Here is a 20063-nt window from a genome sequence, read left to right as displayed (position 1 = left end):
TTTGATATTTTTGAAAATATGTTTGTAGTATTTCCAAGGAAGGAAAAACACCTCTAGAGCTGCTGGGCAAAAAGCCTTTGGGTTTAGACAATTGTATCTTTAGAAGCTAAAGATCTCAGCACTGCTGCATGCTGTAGAGAACTCCTAGTCATATTTTGTATTCTTAAACAAAATTTGGCAGTCCTTTATTTCATGTGGTATTAATATATGTTACTGACATAATTTCAAAAACAGATCCTAGATGGCCAAGATCAAAGGGTTGTTAGAGGTGCTGCTTTACAGTTTGGGAACTTTCCTCATGGACTGCATTCATTCAGTGCCTTTGCTGAGTTTACGTCTTATCCTAGGATGATATTATAAGCCGTCTGTTTTAAAAGATGCATTGGCAAAGGTTTTAAAAACATTTACAACACTGGAGGTATCACATCAATCTGCATCATTCTATTTTGCAAAAAGGTTTTCTCAGTTTGTATGTAAATATTTTCAGAAGAGCACGATCTGTTTTTTAAAAAACTTTTCGTGTATTTGTAAATACAGTTATAACACAGAGAACAGGAATCAATACATTATAACTCAGGTTAGATATACAAATTTACCAACATCTATGATCCTTAACATAAATTAATCAGAAATTAGTTAAATTTTTTTACATGGAAAAGTGTAAGACACAGGAGGATAGTTTCTCTGTGTTAATGTATTGTTTGCACGGGAATATGGGGCCTTCTTATTATAACAGAATATTGTGATCTACGTTGATCTGTCTATTTTGTCTTCTACCTGACTTGATTGCAATATACAGATTTGAAGAATTCTGTTGTTCTGAAGTTTGTTGATATATAATGGGATATAACTATTTTAATAAATCTTAATAAATAAAAAAGCTGATGGGCCTTCATGCATTTGGTTTAATATTGATGGCCCACATTGTAACTCTGTATTTGTAATGCTTACTTCAACAGTCATATGTTTTCTATATAGGTGCCTGATTATTCAGAGAATTGCAAAATAAAGAGCACACCTGTAGCTCAAGGAATTGTAGGCATAGAAAAATGTATTAACTTCACCATTCTAGGTATATATTTTTTTAAAAACCCGATGTTTACACAGTTCTATTTTCACTATGTTCAACAGTGTCAATTAAAACAGAAATGGATAATGCGTAGTTCATTAGTATCAGCAATATTTCATAGCATTTTGAAATGCAGTAGCTTACCCCAGAAGAAGTTTTGTTGACAAGGTGTCACTGAGCCGAAGAGACTGTTTGATGCCATAGCTCTCCCCTCTGCCACACAGTGTGCGATTATCTTCTGGTGCAAAAACTGCTTGACGCCTTAAACTGAAATCACAAACCATAGCCAAGCTTGATTTTAGTTTTTACAGCATACCCGGGGTGCATATATTTCTCTTCTGTGTCAAAAAATTCTGCAGTATGGGTAACAAGCTACAAAAAGCAAAGAAACAAAACAATTCCAAAAAAGGAGGGGGGATAAGCAAATATTAGACAGATCTACTATTACTGAATAGACTGTGGTTTGAGAGTACTTACTGACTCTGTTGGTCTCAGTGGCTGCTGGTGACCTGTTGAGATTAACCATTTAAAAACCAAAGGCTTCTCGCTGTGTCCTTTTGGAGAAAGTTTGCACCGCACTTGTGGTTCTGTGGTTGTTTGTGAGGCAAATGAAGCATTCACACAATCCAAAAAAGCAAAAGCTTTAAAAATCCCTTTTTTTGCAAGCACTGTTACTGGAGAGACAGAATCATGTGGTTGGTGACATCATAGTAGTCAAGTAAAGTGGGACTGCCCAGCACTGTGGCTTTTTCTTTCCTCCCCCTTTTGAAAGTCTGACAAAAGGCCCGTGGTAAGGTCCTTCCTGGTATCCAGAAGGATATAGCTTTTTAAATTTTATGACTCATGAGGATTTGGAGGGCATACAAAATGCTGAAACAGCCTAAACCCCTGTGCTGTTTAAGCATATGGACAGCAGAACTTCGTTTATACTCTCCCTCCTCTTTTTCTCTTCTTTCTATCCACCCCCCCGCCCCCCCAATTGTGCCCGTAGAGAAGCATGCCAGAATTGGCACAAATGTCTGTGTGAAATTCTGAACAACAGTGATGATTTACAGTAATTTACATCTTTGGACTCTATCATGATCTTGGAGTCTGCTTCAGATTTGCTGGATTCCTTCTGTTTTTCTTTTTCTTGTCTTCCTCTGCTTGTGAATCTGTAACTCATTGTAAGAAACTTTACCTTTCCTCAAGTCCTACTAGCAGACAGCTTACTGAGGCTGTGTTTTGGGTCTGTAATTGGCTGTCACCAAAGTGTTAGTCTGGGGATTCTTTTGCAAACCTTAAATCATGTCTGTCTAGGTTACGTGCTCCCAAGGCTAGATGGCAGCTTTATTAAGTGCAATTATATGTCAACCTTTTCTGTTTCGTACAAAACTTGTCAGATCCATATGGTAACTTCTACATTTTAAAATGGAGAGTTGGAGGATATAGAATAGAGAGTTTAGTATTGCTGAGATAATTAATGCCAAATAATTATATACTTAGTGTATTATAGAAAAAGAAGGAAAAAAAGGTGCTTACTGTAAACAGATTTTGGCAAGCAAGGTATCAGGTAATTGGAATGCTCTCTTTGAAAGTGAATGTGAATCTGGTTCATTTGTTCCGTCTGGGCAGATTGAGGTGTATATTTATATGGCCTCTTAAAATGGGCCAGAATACAATTATCTACCAAGGGCTGTTTAATTATATTCATGCCCATCATTAAAAAGTGAAGCTGCCCAGGATTTAAGTTTCAAGTTGAATCAAATTATATTGTGTATGTGAAAGAATAGGAGTACTCTACTGTAGTATTTTTGATTTGCTCATTTGTGTTTTGGATGAATTTAAGCCCCTTCCACACAGCTGAATAAAATCCCACATTATCTACTTTGAACTGGAATATATGGCAGTGTGGATTCAGATATCCTGGGGACTCTTCCACACAGCCCTATATCCAAAATATCAAGGCAGAAATTCCCACATTATCTGAGTGTGAACGCATATAATCCAGTTCAAAACAGAAATTGTGGGATTTTCTGCCTTGATATTCTGGGATATAGGGCTGTGTGGAAGGGCCCTGAGAAACATCTTTCATAAACTTTCTCATCTTTGGCCCTATTTCTCCTAGTACTTCATAGTTTTACTGGCAGGTTGGGGAGAACTAGCTTTCACAAACACTGCTTAGTAGCTTTTAAAACACATTTTTCAAAAGGCACCTTTGCATCTTTTAAAGAAGCTTTCTCTCACCAGTTCTCTAGGTGAACTGTGGGTCCGGATCCCAAATGGGACTCCATTAGCTCAGTGTTGGTATCACAAAAACAGTAAAAGGTTTCCAAATGCCAACCACTGATTTACACAAATCTGTTAGGAACAACTCTGCAGGAAATGCTTCAGCTATACTTCACGAAAAGGAAAGTCAGCCTGTTTAACAAGCCTTGTAAATGCTAATTTAGTAAATGTTTGGTTTATATACCTATCTTATATGCCTATATACCCAGAAAGGGGTCACGAGTGGAAAAATGTTTATGAAGCCCTATTCTAGAATACATTATATACTCATTCATTATTCTTAGATTATTCACAGTTGCCTCCCCTACACCTAACAATCATCAGATATTTCAAGAGGCCCACAGCAAGGATCTTTCTGTAAATTCAAAGAATCAACTCCTTTGAATGATGTCTCAGATGCAAATGATATAATCAAAAACTTGATATTATATGTGTGTACATCATATTATCAACTATACATGGCATCTAGACTGGATGTTTTTAAAAACTTGTTTAGCAGTTTTAGGTTTTTACTTGTTATTGTTTGATACTATGAATGATACTTGGAAATAAAGTCAATGCAGTGCTCACAGGACTATACCATGCTGGCTCCCAGTCTAACTTATTCCTAGGTAAATGAATATGTAAATGTATATAGGATTGAAGATATTTACTTAGGAGCATCAGCATATTTCTGAGCTTATTTTTTCTTGCTTGGAAATATTGGTAAGCAAACCACGGTTAGAAGGTACTTTGAAGCTTGAAATAGAAGATACATTTTTTCTTAAAGCTGTAAGCTATATATTGACATATTTTTGAAATCTGTAGTTCTTCCAGCAACCTGACTCTTGAATGGTTAAATAATTTAAATCATTTCCCTAATATGAGTGAACATGAAATTCTTTAAGGCCATTTGTAGTCAATTAACACTAATCTTTGTGTTTCTGTATACCCTGTATCCCCAGGGTCTTATATTAATTTTTGCTCCAAAAGATGTGTTAGGGTGTTTTCAGGGGTAGTCTTATTTTTCCAAAATGACTTTTTAAATGAACTATATCTAGGGTTTATTTTTGAAATAGCACTTATATTTCAAGCGTCCTCAGAAATACTGAAAAATCATAATACGTCTTATTTTTGGGGTAAGTCTTATTTTGGGGGAAACAGGGAAGCTTGTGTGTGTGTGTATTACTCTGACCTTTTTGTAGTTTTATTTGTGAATATTTCTTGGGTTTTTTGGAAATATGGTGTGACAAGTTCTATAACGCAGGTTTAAATATAAACATGCTTTGTGGTTTGTCTTCTTTAAAATGGCTTATACATCTTGCAAAGATAAAAATAAAGTGACAATATGTCCTTTTTGTTTTAAAAAGATATGTGTGAAGGTAAAGATAGTTTTATTTATGTTATGAACCATCAGCAGCAATGATTTCTGAACCAAAAACTGAAGCAAACCTTGAAAGTTACTTTTTTTTACCATGTGACACCAGTATTGTCCAGAAATCTCTATTGCAGTTTGGTAGCAACAACAATGAAGGTAGATGTCTTCATATTATTTTTTTCATATATGTGTTATTTTTAACTTGCATTATTTTAACAAGTAGTTAACCTTGGTACCATTTAAGTGTTTTAAATGAAATTTTTATCTTGTATTGTTGTTTATATTGTTATATTGTATTATTGTTTTATCTTTTTATATTGTGATTGTATTGTGTTGCTTATACTTTGTTCTTATGTTGTTACTGCCCCATGTAAGCCGCCCCGAGTCCCCGTGGGGAGATGGTGGCGGGATATAAATAAAGTTTTATTATTATTATTATTATTATTATTATTATTATTAACCTTGGGTCCCATTATTTGGAGAAAGTTGGGATATAAATAAGTAAAATAAAATAATAATAATATGTTTTTAAATCTAAAAGTAAACATTCATTTTTCTAAGTTAGTTGGCCCAAGAATATCTTTGGACATGAATGAGGAAATAATTTTAAAAGAATGGTCCAACCCTGCACCACCTTATATTAACAGCATGGTCAATAGTGCATTTGGATCTATTTTACCATAAAATCATGAACAAGGTATGTTTCTCCAACCCATACAGCCTACTGAACCATAACATGTTCTAATTCCTTTTGGCAAACGTGTAATCCTCACTTTTTGTGTTGTGTTTAAATGTTTATATTTATTTGCTTTTAAGCATACAATGTAAATAATACATTTCAGAAAATTTATTCGTCTTGAAATAATTTGTTTTTATAACAGATCTAAGTGGTCTATTTTCTTTCTGAAAAATACCTTGTATTAATAGCCTATAGAAAATATTTCCATTTTGGCCGTTCTGTGAAATGTCTGCAGGATGCCTTTTAAAACTAACTGGTAGCCACTGCTATCCTAGTTTGAACTCCATTGCAATAATGCAAAATAATTATGTACCATTTAAGGCCAATGTGACTGTATTCTATAAATAAGCTGCAAGCCACTCTCCTTTGTACTTTTACTAGCTTTCTATATCATTCCAAAATGCTATAATACTTAGCATAACATCCCCAAATATTATATTTACAATAACTCACTATTTTGCATCAACATGCTTCTACATTTGAAATATATTAGATATTAGCAAGGTTGTTATATTATCATTAAAACCTTTTCCTCAGCCAGAATGTTTATTAATTAATTAGAATGGTTTCAATATTCATAGGGGAACAGTGACAGCATATATCAACTTAAATAGTGGGAACAGTATCAGCATATATTAACTTTTAAAACTTTTCATGCTTGCAACCAATTTCTGCCTGAGAAATGATTATGTGACCCCAGGTATGTAGGTATATAAAATAGGTAATAATAATAATACTTCAGTTATTACCCACCTCTCCTCATAGCTTGAGGTGGGATACAGTGTGATAAAACAATTAAAATACGTATAACAAATATACACTGGTAAAATGCAAGTTAAAATTCACAGGTGAAAATTGTTTGGATAGGCCTTCCGGAAGAGATGGGTCTTCAGTTGCATCTTAAATTCCGATAGCAGATTTACTGATGAATCAACATTTGTTAGGCTTGCTTACAAATAGGCTAACTTTCCTTTTTATGGAGTACAGCTGAAGCATTTTCTGCAGAGTCCACTGTAAACGCTGCACCTTGTCGCTAACAGATTGGTGTAAGTGGGTGGCATTCAGACACCTTTTACTGTTGCCAAAATTTCATGACCCAAACATTGAGCTAAGAGGGTTCCATTTGGGGTTGGGACCACAGTTTAAGAAGCTGTGATAGGAACACACAAGGTGCCCTTTTTGTTCAACAGACTTATTAGTTATATTTGTTTATTGTATTTAATTTTTTTCTCACATTTATTAAGATGCTGGAGTAATCTTCAGCTGCAGCAGGAAAAAAGGGATCCAGTTTATCTCTTCCCAAAGGACATTTAGTATAATGCCAAGTTTTTTTTTAAACTTTTTAAACTTTGTGTTTTCAAATACATTATGACTTGTACCTTCAGCTTGCTTCTGACACAATAAATAAATAAATACATCTCCAAGAGGAAATTGGGGATGGGATGGAATTGCATCTTCTTTGAAGAAGGCTCGAGGCCTTCTCTGTTTTGAGATCTTTTTCTGACTTACATTCACAGCTCCTAAGGTGTGTCTGAAGGGGGAGGTTGGAAGGTCTTCATTAAGCTGAGTGCCTAGAATCCATTTCTTAAGCTTTCATTCATATAGTCAAGTAACCCATGGAGGGCACTTTCATATTTTGAGCAGAATGCAAAAGTCGATTCTAAGAGAAAGGTGGCAAACCTCAAGCTCCACACCTTTCCCAGATGTTATTTCACCCTTATCCACAACACCATAGTGCCATGGTTTCTGGGTTCTGTACGTGGGTTTCCCTCATTCTTATAAGGCCTAGTTACTGGTAGTAAGGCCTTTAAAGCTAAAATGTTCTGTTCTCTGGGCCTCCACCATTGGTCTTTGACTCTTACTTCTATGATTCCTCTTCTGCCAATTTCCATGAAATTGAATTTGGCCCTCAGACTAAAAAAGATTTCTCACCCTTAAATACAGTTATAGATCAATTCACAAAATTAAATGCAGCTATAGATCAGTTAACAGAAAATAGGAAATGCCGAGGGAGGGAGGGAGAGAATGAAAAAAAGAAAGAAAGAAAGAAGAAAGAAGATTTTTTGGTAATTTTTAAAAACTAAAGTTAACAAATACGCAAATGTGAAATTAAAAAAAATCATATTGGTTGAACCTTACATAAATAAACAAAACATGTTGAATTTTCTAGGGAGCCCCTTAAGACTTCTTCTAGAATTCATTCAGGGATTATTTTTCTTTCAGAGTTTCTATTCTTATTTCCATTTTGTTGGACTTGCAGACTATCTTCAAAAAACATACTTGAGCTAGCTGGTTGAAGCAAATTAATCTGTGATTCTTTTATGTCTCTCTTTACTGTTCATACACACTCAATAAAGAATCCTGGAAGCAGCTGCCATTTTCCTTGTCTGTTGTAGGCAGGCACATCCAGTAGAATCTGCTAAAATAGATTCTCTTTCTCAGCTCGATCCTTGCCTATTGGATTGTTTATTGCAGCTGTGCTTCTGCAACCTGATGTCTGTCTTCCTCCTAGTGCTGATGCTGCTAAAAATCTTCTAGCTAGATATGATAAGGAGAGAGAGAGATGTCTGAGTAGGAGTAATTATACTTCGTGAAAAGGAGTTTCTTTGTCATAAGCTTTGTTATGAGAGATATGTCTGCACGTGCGTATGCAAATGTGCAATGCACATTTAAGATACTTTCTCCAAGATACGGAGGTCTAGGATGAGTCTCTTTGTGGAGAGAAAAAGCGGGGTATAAATATAATAATAATAATAATAATAATAATAATATGAAAATTTTATTATGAAAACCTGATAAGGAGAAGACCTGCTATGGCTTACAAATGGGACACTGAAGAAGGAGACAGAAGGCCTGATCCTTGCAGTCCAGGAGCAAGCCATCAGAACAAATGCGATTAAGGCCAAGACAGAAAAATCATCTAATTACCCAAACTGCAGACTGTGCAAGGAAGCTGTCGAAACCATTGATCATATCCTCAGCTGCTGTAAGAAAATCGCACAGACAGACTACAAACAGAGGCACAAATATGTGGCCCAAATGATTCATTGGAACTTATGCCTCAAATACCACCTCCCAACAGTAAAAAACTGGTGGAATCACAAACCTGCAAAAGTATTGGAAAATGAGCACGCAAAGATACTGTGGGACTTCCGAATCCAGACTGACAAAGTTCTGGAACACAACACACCAGACATCACAGTTGTGGAAAAGAAAAAGGTTTGGATCATTGATGTTGCCATCCCAGGTGACAGTTGCATTGACGAAAAACAACAGGAAAAACTCAGCCGCTATCAGAACCTCAAGATTGAACTTCAAAGATTCTGGCAGAAACCAGTGCAGGTGGTCCCGGTTGTGATGGGCACATTGGGTGCCATGCCAAAAGATCTCAGCCAGCATTTGGAAACAATAGACATTGAGAAAATCACGATCTGCCAACTGCAAAAGGCCACCCTACTGGGATCTGTATGCATCATCCGAAAATACATCACACAGTCCTAGACACTTGGGAAGTGTTCGACTTGTGATTTTGTGATATGAAATCCAGCATATCTATCTTGTTTGCTGTGTCATAATAAAATAATACACTAGTGTGGAAGTTGAGTCAGTGGCTATGAGCCTGCTACCTCTCTTACATTTGAACGGATTTGTGAATGAGAGAACAAGAAGAGTGCTAGAGGCATCCTGTCTGCCTGTTCCGTTAAGTTAGGGCTATGGTTCGGATGGTCTCTGCAATCCCCTAGTTGTACTCTATTAGGAAAATGAGTGGAAGTTTTGAGGAAGCTTCCAAGTCCCTGTCTCTAGATAGACAGGGAATAGGAACCCTGAAAACTGCTTCCTCAAGGCTCTTTGCTTCTCCAGGTGGAATGAGGCTGGTATCCAAAATCAGTATCCAAATATGCTGAGAAAGTGACGAAACCAGTTTTTTGTGTGTTCCTATTACAAAATACATTTTCTGTAATGTTGTATTTCAGAATTCATTAAATACAGTAATGCATTTTTATTTCAAAACATAATATTCTGAAGGATATACTGTCGTTTAAATCATTATCTTTTCCCCCTTTATCCTCCAGTCTTGCTTTCTGTGCCATAAAAAAAAGGCAACTTTGCATGAAACATGGGACGCCAGTGTCATATAACAGCTTAGGATGTGGCTAGGTTAAAGCAGGAAACTGGTACCCACAATGCAATGTTACTTACACTACCACTTAATAAAATTTATTTCAAACATGCTACTGACAAAACCAAAGAAAAATAATATCCAAACTGTGCTAGTTAATACTCTAAAAATATATTGGGAAAAGTGAAAGTAATCTAGACCCTTTATGCTCAGTGGCTAGTAGACCGAACAATTTTTAGGTAATGTTCACATCCCCAGAAAACTGTCACACCATTTTAACATCAGTTCAGCAGTTCTTATTTTGTTAGTTTAAATACCTAATTATTGGGTGTGAAGCAGGGGTGGTGTGAGTTATGAATATTCATATATTATTTGAATTTTCTATATAAATTTAGGCTTGTATTACTTTGCCATTGTGTACTTTTGATGTATTCTTCTTTTGCTTAATATGAGACAGTTCATAAATGTGATTAAATTAATATTAAACATTTTAGCCACATTGTGTTCTGATATGGAGTGGTTTACTTTTACAGAGAATGGTGAAAAAATCCCCTTTAAAAACCCATAAAAAGTATTACAACACTTTCATAGTCTGTTACTGCAATCAAAGCATTTTAATACAGTTGTGGGTATAAGAAGTGCCTTAAGGTGTTGGTGATGCCTTCAAAATGTTGTTCCAGAATGGCATGAACTACAGATAGCCATGTAAAAGGCAGTTATAGAAATGACATAGGCTGCCTACCGTGTTTCCCCGAAAATAAGTCAGTGTCTTATATTAATTTTTGCTCCCAAAGATGCGCTAGGTCTTATTTTCAGGGGATGTCTTATTTTTCCATGAAGAAGAATTCACATTTATTGTTGAACAAAAAAATGAACATTTATTATATACTGTACAGTATGGTAGTTGTCATCACAAACCAGCATAACCAGTCAAACTGTGAATCCTATCAAGAATTTCTTGTTACTACCAATATTTCCATGTACAACACTCTATTCTACGCACATTTACCGATCCTGCCTGGTCTGGTGTTCTCTTTGGCGGGCATGCTTCCAAACAAAAACTTTACTTGGTCTTACTTTCGAGGGAGGCCTTATAATTAGCAATTCAGCAAAACCTCTACTAGGTCTTATTTTCTGGAGATGTCTTATTTTAGAGGAAACAGGGTAGTTGTATGCACATGCTAAAGGTCCTACACATTAAAGGTGATTCTCCTACAGAAAAAGGGTTTTCTCTATAGTTAATAAAAGCTTATCAAGAACAGCTGCTGCAGTACGATGGATCCTATCCATGTCCTCATGGTGGTCTGCTGAACAACGTTCTTCAACTTTGACAGGTGAGACAGAGACTCTCCAGTGCCACTGCTGTTGGATGACTCTAGCTGTGGTTTAAGAAAGTGCATCTTGCCAAAATATATGGGTAAGACCACACACAGGCTTTAAAATAGTCATTGTAAGCTTATTTTTAGCAATATGGTTCTTGAAAATTCGTATGTTGCATGCCAGTTTCACTGCTGCTTATAGATTTTTCATTTATTTTAGTAATTGCAATTGCAGATTTTAATCGTATTTGTAAACCTACCTCACAGCAATTTGCCCAAGGGAAAAATAAAAACTAATTCTTTTAAATCCTCGGATGAGATTCAGGATGAAATATTATAGCTGAATGTTCATGTTATCTGTACAGTTTTCTCAGGCCCCTTCTTTCAAAGGTATTGGTAGGCAATGTACTTTTGTGGCTAGCTTCACATTTATACTTGTTCCAGATGCTTTAGTAGGAAGTGTGTAGATTTTGGACATAAATTCTTTTCAGTAGGAATGAAAGAAATTGCTTTAAATTATTGAACTAGTAGACACTAAAATATCAGAAGAAACTTGGAAAAGTTAACTATTGGTCTCTGTTTTGTGTGTCTTTTGGTATGCATTGTTACCACTGATACTGCTAGGAGAAGAACAGTTTCCATAACGATGTACAATATTTTTTCTTCATGCATAGTGTATTAAAGAATGGCACTGAAAGTAACTGTCAAAAGTTCTGCTCTGTATCTGGACTGTAAAATATTGGCAGTTTGAAGAGTGCCCATGAATACACTGTTAACTAGTACATCTATTCTAATACTATAATGCTTCTTCTGCTTTCTGTCCCTTCTTGGTACATTTCCACTCAAGAGCTACCAACGTTTGGATCACATCACAGTCATATAATCTCAGTGTAACAGAGGTATGCAGTGTTCCATGTTAATGTAAATAAGAACTTCACTTAGTATCATAGCCTTTTCAATATATAGTGTTGGATACTGTAAAAAGAAATGTATGCACACTTAAAGTTGTCTTTGGCGTTTTATGGTATTTTAGACCATTTGTTGTTTCTTTTTTGATGTATATGATGTTTTTCTTAACAAGAAAGGTAAATACCAGTTTGTTACTTGGTGGTACCCAATTTTGTTTACAGTAGGTTTGCTGTAGCTGTGTATCACTCTTGTTTATAGCTCAGTTTCAAGAAAAATGATACCAGACTTTGGGAAAATAAAACAATTGTAAAACTTTGTGGGATAATCTACAAGTTAAACATGTATTGATGAAAGAGCTGTGAGGAATACCTAATTTAGTTCTATTTCAGACAAATTACAAAGAATCATTGAGGGTTTGGGAGCAGGCATGGACAGAAAGGACTGGCAGTTTATCTTTCCACTTTAAAAAAATCCTGTTGGGTATACAGAATTTAAGAAAATTGATTTCTGTTTACAAGTCTTTTTTCTGGCATTGGTGGAAGATGATGTTCTACATGTTTGTATATGTGAATGCTGTTTTTTTTTCAGCTGTGTGTACAATATTCTTCATACCTGAAAAGTTGGAATTAATTCTGTGGCACAAATGGACATAATTATCTTTATCAGTTATAGTTCTGATTGCGGAGAGTACTTTGCAGCAGTGCTACTTGCAGAGGTAGTCCCTGGAACAACACTGTTCCCTGAGCCATTGGCTCCTGGTTCCTGGGAAGCTTCCAGGAAAGAAAGAAGCAGCCCATGCACTCAAAGTTAGGGCTGGTCCCTGGTACATTGGAAAAAATAATTGATGCCAGATAGCCCGAAAAGCATTGCTTTATAGTTGCCCCCAATATGTTGCCCTGAATATGGGCCATACTCAGGCAGTTCATGTGGTAAGCTGGATCAGTATTATTTGAGAGCACCACTTTCGGCTGCAGAAATGGAACCATGTGTTTGAATTCCCTGATTCTGTGAACCAATTAAGTGGTTAAGTCTTTCTGCCTGCATTTCTTCTTTCTGATACTCTATTACATCTGACTACTGGGCTCAAGTTGAATTTGAGCCCAGTGATTTCTTTAGTTTATATTTTAGGCATGATGGAGATTCATCCTGTACTTGTTTTAGCATCCCAAAGGTCCCTTTGAGAATTTGGTATATTCTCTTAGTGTTCAAGTTATTTGGATTGATTTTTCATGTTTTTCAATTATTCTTTTCTTATTACTGCAACTTCAGACCAAGTTCTCTGTTTTTTCCAAATCTTTCCATCCTGTTCTAGTACATGGCCTATTGTGGATAATTTACTCTGGGCATTCTTAAAGTCTCATACACATTTGCTGTTACAGAGTCTTTTCTTCCCCTCCCGACCTCTGTTTGCCAGACTTTGAAAGCTGATGTTTTATATGATATGAAATGTCATTTTAATTCAATTTACTAAACATTGCCTGAAGGGCTCTTTATATGTTTAAATACAAGTCTTCAGTACTTTTGTGTTGTACATTCATTCTAGTTTATTGCTCTATAAAAGGTGCTGCTTTGAAAACTATTTAAAAATCTTCCTGGAAGCAAGACATTTCAATTGAACTTAGCATTTGGCAGTGTGGCTGTGTAATCTATTGTTAGTGGCTTCTGGAAGCTAATTTGTCAGCTAACTGGCACATTGAGCTCATTTGCCAAAATAAGTTGATGTCATCTGCCCAATAGTTGTTTGTGAAAGGGCAGGGACTTCTAAGGATTATGAAACCAAATAACTGATGGAGGGTTTTCCCCTCCCCACCTCATCTCAAGTTCTTTCTGTATATGTAATTAAAATGTAAGTCATCCTGGATAAAGTCAAAGCAGTCTCTCATTGCTTAAAATTATAGTGCATCTATTTAGTACGTTGTTGTTCAAGCCGTACTGTATAAAACTAATGCACTGCTAGCTCATTGAAATTCTGTAGAATTCATCATCATGATCATCATCATAGGCAATCTTTCATGGCCGAGTATAATAATAATCTCTCTATATAAATGAGTTCTGACATTGTAGCAACGCACTAAACAGAATAAGGACACACACCTCAACCTCGAAAACTGGCAAAAACCCCCAAAATCCCTGCCTCAATGCCAAGACAACACAATTAAACAAAAACCACAATCAGAATGCCAAAAAGGGCCAAAAACCACAACAGGCCATGTGCGCGTGCGCCAACATCAACCCTTCCCGCGTGCACACACACACACACATAGCCCTCACCCGCACGCTCAGCTTCGTCAGCACCGCAGCCAACTTCCCCGCAGCTTGGAAAGGAAGGAACAAGGGGAGGGAAGGGGAGGCAGTCCAGGCCGGCCGCCATCCTCCGCCGCAGAGGAGACCCCATCCCCGCGATTCTGAAAAGAACGGAAAAGGGAGGGGGAGGGGAGGCACCCCTGGCCAGCTGGCCCTCCTTCCCGTGCCGCCCGAACCCCCAGCAGCAGGGACAAGGAGCCCGGGAGGCGCCCCCCACCAGCCCCTCCCTCCCTCCACTCTCCTCCCTTCTTTCTTTCTCTCCCTTCCTTCACCTTCTCTCTTTGACTCTTTCAGAACTGTCCTTCCTTCCTTCTTTCCCTCCCTTAACTTTCTTCTTCCCTTCCCTTTTTCCCTTCTTTTCCTTCCTTCCCTCCCTTCCTTCTTTTATTCATTCCCTTCCTTCACTTTCTTCCTTCTTTCCCTCCCTCCTTTCAAACTCTGACCTTCCTTCCCACCCTCTTCGTTTCTGCTTCCTCCTTTCTCCTTTCCCTTCAAACTCCTTCCTTCCCTCTTTCTTGCTCTTCCTTCTTCCTCTTTCCTTTCCTTTCCTTTCCCTCCTTCCTTCTTCACTCCTTCCCACTTCTGAACCTTCATTTCTCCTCTTGGCCAACTTTCCTAGCTCTGGTTTGGGGTGAATTTCCCAGGCTGCCTGCCCATGTTCAAGAAGCATTCTCTCCTGACGTTTCGCCCACATCTATGTCAGGTATCCAGAGGTTCTGATATGTGTTGGAAACTAGGCAAATGGGGTTTATATATATGTGCAATAATGTCCAGGGTGGAGGAAAGGACTTTTGTCTTGAATGTTGTAATTGGTCCACTTGATTAGCATTGAATAGCCTTGCAGCTTCAAACCCTGGCTGCATCCTGCCTGGGCAATCCTTTGTGGGGAGATGTAAGCTGGCCCTATGATTCTCTCCTGACGTTTCGCCCACATCTATGTCAGGTATCCAGAGGTTCTGAAATGTGTTGGAAACTAGGCAAATGGGGTTTATACCCTGTTTCCCTGAAAATAAGACATCCCCAAAAATAAGACCTAGTAGAAGTTTTGCTGAATTGCTAAATATAAAGCCTCCCCCAAAAGTAAGACCTAGCAAAGTTTTTGTTTGGAAGCATGCCCGGCACCCGCCAAACAAAACACCATAGCATGCAGGATTGGTAAATGTAAATAATAATAATAATACAGTAATAATACAGTAGAGTCTCACTTATCCAACATAAACGGGCCGGCAGAATGTTGGATAAGTGAATATGTTGGATAATAAGGAGGGATTAAGGAAAAGCCTATTAAACATCAAATTAGGTTATGATTTTACAAATTAAGCACCAAAACATCATGTTATACAACAAATTTGACAGAAAAAGTAGTTCAGTACGCAGTAATGCTATGTAGTAATTACTGTATTTACGAATTTAGCACCAAAATATCACGATGTATTGAAAACATTGACTACAAAAATGCGTTGGATAATCCAGAATGTTGGATAAGCGAGTGTTGGATAAGTGAGACTCTACTGTAATAATAATAATTTTATTTTTATACCCCGTCTCCATCTCCCCAGAGGGACTCGGGAGTGGCTTACATACCAGTTGTATATGGAAATAATGGTAGTAACAAAAAATTCTTGACAGGAGTCAGTGTGTCTGGTTTAGTTATGTTGGTTTGTGATGACAACTACTGTACAGTATAGAAATGTTTTGGTTTTTTTTGTTCAACAATGAATATGAATTCTTCTTCATGGAAAAATAAGACATCCCCTGAAAATAAGACCTAGCGCATCTTTGGGAGTAAAAAATAATATAAGACACTGTCTTATTTTAGGGGAAACACGGTATATATGTGCAATAATGTCCAGGGTGGAGGAAAGGACTTTTGTCTTGAATGTTGTAATTGGTCCACTTGATTAGCATTGAATAGCCTTGCAGCTTCAAACCCTTGCTGCATCCTGCCTGGGAAATCCTTTGTGGGGAGATGTAAGCTGGCCCTATGATTCTCTCCTCACGTTTCGCCCACATCTATGTCAGGTATCCAGAGGTTCTGAAATGTGTTGGAAACTAGGCAAATGGGGTTTATATATATGTGCAATAATGTCCAGGGTGGAGGAAAGGACTTTTGTCTTGAATGTTGTAATTGGTCCACTTGATTAGCATTGAATAGCCTTGCAGCTTCAAACCCTGCCTGCATCCTGCCTGGGAAATCCTTTATGGGGAAATGTAAGCTGGCCCTATGATTCTCTCCTCATATTTTGCCCACATCTATGTCAGGTATCCAGAGGTTTTGAGGTCTATTGGAAACTAGGCAAGTAGGGGTGTATACATATGTGCAATAATGTTCAGGGTGGAGGAAGCCACTTTTGTCTTCAATGATATAATTGGTCACCTTGATTACTATTGAATAGCCTTGTAGCTTCAAACCCTGGCTGCATCCTGCCTGGAAAATCCTTTGTGGGGACATGCAAGCTGGCCCTATGGAACCCCTCGGTGGCGTAATGGGTTAAACCCTTATGACTTGAAGGTTACCTTCCTCTTCCCACGAATCCTACCCGAGAAGATCGCAGATAAGCTCCTGCTATCACCTCCACCTCCATGCGGGCACATGAGAACCCTCCCACAAGGATGGTAAAAAACATCAAAACATCCGAGTAACGTCCCCCGGGCAACGTCCTTCCAGATGGCCAATTCTCTGCCTAACAAAACATTCCTACAGCCACAGCAACACGTGGCTGGGCACAGCTAGTAATATAATAAAACTTTATACCCCGCCACCATCTCCCCTTGGGGACTCAGGGTGGCTTACATGAGGCAAGGCCCGAACAACACAATTGAACAAAAACAACCACATAAATACAATTCACAATATATAGAAGTTAAAACAATAATATGATAAAACAAAAACATTACAACAGTTAATATCAGTCAACCACCAGGCACAGTAAGATTGCCTTCCAAGTGTAGGGTGTTGACAGTGGGTCTGTAGGTGACTGTAGAGACCTATTCTTGATCTACATGTTACTTTGCAGTGAGGACATTGGTTTCCCCAGATGGAAGGCAGCCCCAGTCAAAGGAGCAGCTATATTGGGAAAACACTAATAATGAGTTGGGCAGGATGGGCTCTGAAGTCCCACCCAACTCTGTGATAGTATAATTCTGTGTTGGATTCCTGTTTATCTGAGCCATTTAGTTCATCTTTTCCAAAACTACAGCTGTCCAGATTTAAGTTCATACTATTGCTCAATCAAGACTATTATCCATCTAGACAGGAGTTGTTGACTAATATCTGTGGGGCACTATGTTTCTTATTCACTGGCTAGGTTTTGTGAAGAAGATCCTCTGTAGTTAGTAGTTATTGTCTTTCTCCTATTTAAACTCACTGATTGCCCATGTCAGGGGTTCTCAAACTTTTACAGCTATGGAGCCCTTTTTGAAGGAAAAGTTTCTTGTGAAGCGCCAAGATATGTTTATACATTATATTACATATAATGTATATATATCAGACATGGGCAAACTTTTTTACCAACATAAATTTAACAGTATTTCAGTGGAAGACCCCAAGGGCTACCCAGTCCAACCCCCTTCTGCCATCCAGGAAAAGCACAATCAAAGCACTCCCAACAGATGGCCATCCTTCAACTGTATAAATATACTTAGGAATCTGAGGCTTTAATGTCATTCTGACAGGGTGAATGAAGCAATGGATTGATATCCACAAAAAGTCATATTCAAATATAAACCAGTCTTAAAAGGTGCTCCTAGATTTCTTTCCCCCCCTCCCCTTTTCTTCTATGCTGGAACAGGCTAACACAACTACTTTTTTGAAAGGTAGGCAGAACTTTAGTTTAAACAGCACAGAATAAATTCCAATGGGCATTCATTTTTTTTGTTTTAAAAAAAAAGTGAATTGTAGAAAAACCATATTTAAACACAGGGTCATTTCAGGTTAAACTAAATAACAATGATCAGCAGTTAAATGTTTGGTTTGTACCTTAAAATATGAATAGTTGGAAATTAACAGAACAGTTCAATCTCTAATAAAAGTCAGAGATAGAAATACATTCTGTTCAGTCAGAGGGAAGGTTCTTGTTCAATCAAAGCAGAGGGTTCCAATCACCAGAGCCTGAAAGCTTGGCTTTATAGACTGAGTCCATTGGATACGTTTGGGTGTTTGTGTCTCTTTGTGTGTATGTGTTTTTTTACTGTAGGTTCATGTGGACTGAATTCCCTCTTGCAAAATGGGCATGCTTCCCAGTGAAAATATGATACTTCTTTGCTAATCAGGATGGAGCCTTATCCTGCAATGGGACCTACATTTTGGTCTTTTTACCACATCATTTATGTTTTCTATGTAGACAAAAATAGACATAGAGTAAACCAACCCCAGAAGTCAATTACAGGGTTTTATAGTGATGTACTGTGAAAAATTTGGTCATGTTTTTCATTATACAGAATGTTCTTTCCGAAGACATAAACAGAAAAAAAATTAGCCTGTCTTAGTTATTTCAAAATGTTGAGTTTTTGAACAGTTCCAAATCATCAGCATTTAATTACATGAAGAAATGTGTGTGAGATATGATTTGTAATTATTTGAGTGTTAATTTTTGATGACCAATATATAAACTTGGACTGTTGAGTAAATAATTTTCCTATCTTTTGTAATTGAAGTTGGAGAATGATCGGCTTCACTGTACTCTAGTTTACAGAAAACCTCCTCCTTATTAAAATAGAAGATGGCCACATGTAAATTCTTTAATTACCTAATTAATTAAACCACAAAATACACATTTAATGTTTATTGTTAAATATGTATTTCCATTTGTACCATTTGTAATGTTATTGTAAAAATCTTCTCGGGGGAGAAAAACCTTACAAAGCCGTCAACCTAGTGAAGAGTATATTCTTACACGGTAGGAGATAGACTGGATGGCCCTCGTGGACTGATTCTATGACCTTTGGAGAGAAATAAATTACATAATGAGACTAGTAGCACACGTCACTCTTATATAATATAGTCCACCTCCGCCATGAGGGAACACAATCAAACAGATGGCCATCCAGTCTCTACTTAAAAATCTCCAGAGAATGAGATTCCACCACACTCCACAGGAATCTTCTTTCTTGAAATTTGAATACATCACTCTGTGTCCAGAGCAACAGAAAGCAAGCTTGTCCTCACCTCAATGTGACACCCTTTCAGATATTTAAATATGGCTATCATGTCCCCTCTCAATTTTCTTTTCTTCAAGCTAAATATACCCAATATACCTAAGCCACTCTTCATAGGCCTTGGCTTCCAGATTTTTGATCATTTTGGCCACGCTTTTCTTTTTAACTTGACAGTGTCCTTCTTGAATTGTTTGTGGTACCCAGAACTGGACACAGTGCTCCAAGCAGAATAGAGTGAAATTATTACTTCCTCAATCTAGACCAGCGGTTCTCAACCTTGTTTGAGTTGCAATCCCATTTAATGGAGGTAATGTGAACCCGCGACCCCGGTACATTAAAAGCCACAGTAGCGCAGCGGGCTAAACCACTAGTTGCAGGAAAATCTGTCAACCAGAAGGTTGGCAGTTCAAAGCCGCGAGTCGGGGTGAGCCCCTGACTGTCAGCCCTAGCTTTTGTCAACCTAGCCGTTCAAAAGCATGCAATGCGAGTAGATGTGATGACTCATGGGCCATGTAGTCCCATTCCTAGTGCTGTTGTGACTGACGAAGAGGAGAACTTGGGTTTTCCTCCATTTCAGCCAGAAAGGGAACCATTTCAGCCAGAAATTGAGCCTTTGCACCTGCAGGAGGCTTGTCTTCCAGAAATCTCCCAAACAAGCCCGGAGTCGAGTTCTCCCCCTTTTTCGCGCCGTAATTACATTCTCCAGCAGAAAGGAGTGCAACAGGCTAATCGCAGGAGTTTGAGAATAGCAGCAAAGCATTCAGATGATTAAAGCCTGTTCCCATGAGAAATTTTAGGGAGTCATACATCTGGACACAGAG

General features: G+C 37.7%; 2 protein-coding genes across 15 annotated transcripts in view; one reads left to right on the top strand and one right to left on the bottom strand.

Moving 5' to 3' along the window:
- The window catches only part of runx2 (RUNX family transcription factor 2), a 250911-nt gene extending 249022 nt beyond the window's left edge, over positions 1-1889 (bottom strand). For 2 of the 7 annotated variants that reach the window (XM_062957019.1, XM_008116717.3), the window contains exons 1-2: positions 1547-1885; positions 1214-1336 (exon numbers count right to left, since the gene is read on the bottom strand). In XM_062957019.1, coding sequence (XP_062813089.1) covers positions 1214-1271 — 58 coding nt within the window. In that variant the 5' untranslated portion in view covers positions 1272-1336; positions 1547-1885. Of the gene's footprint in view, positions 1-1213; positions 1337-1546 lie in introns of those variants that run through there. The other 5 variants (XM_062957029.1, XM_062957011.1, XM_008116687.3 and 2 more) reach the window with 5 other exon arrangements.
- The window catches only part of supt3h (SPT3 homolog, SAGA and STAGA complex component), a 293254-nt gene that overhangs the window by 44105 nt on the left and 229086 nt on the right, over positions 1-20063 (top strand). The gene's annotated exons all lie outside the window — the stretch shown is intronic.

The sequence above is a fragment of the Anolis carolinensis genome, chromosome 1, assembly GCF_035594765.1.
Source record: "Anolis carolinensis isolate JA03-04 chromosome 1, rAnoCar3.1.pri, whole genome shotgun sequence".
Lineage (NCBI taxonomy): Eukaryota > Metazoa > Chordata > Lepidosauria > Squamata > Dactyloidae > Anolis > Anolis carolinensis.
Note: the sequence above shows the minus strand (reverse complement) of the source record. Positions and strands in the feature narration are given on the sequence as shown.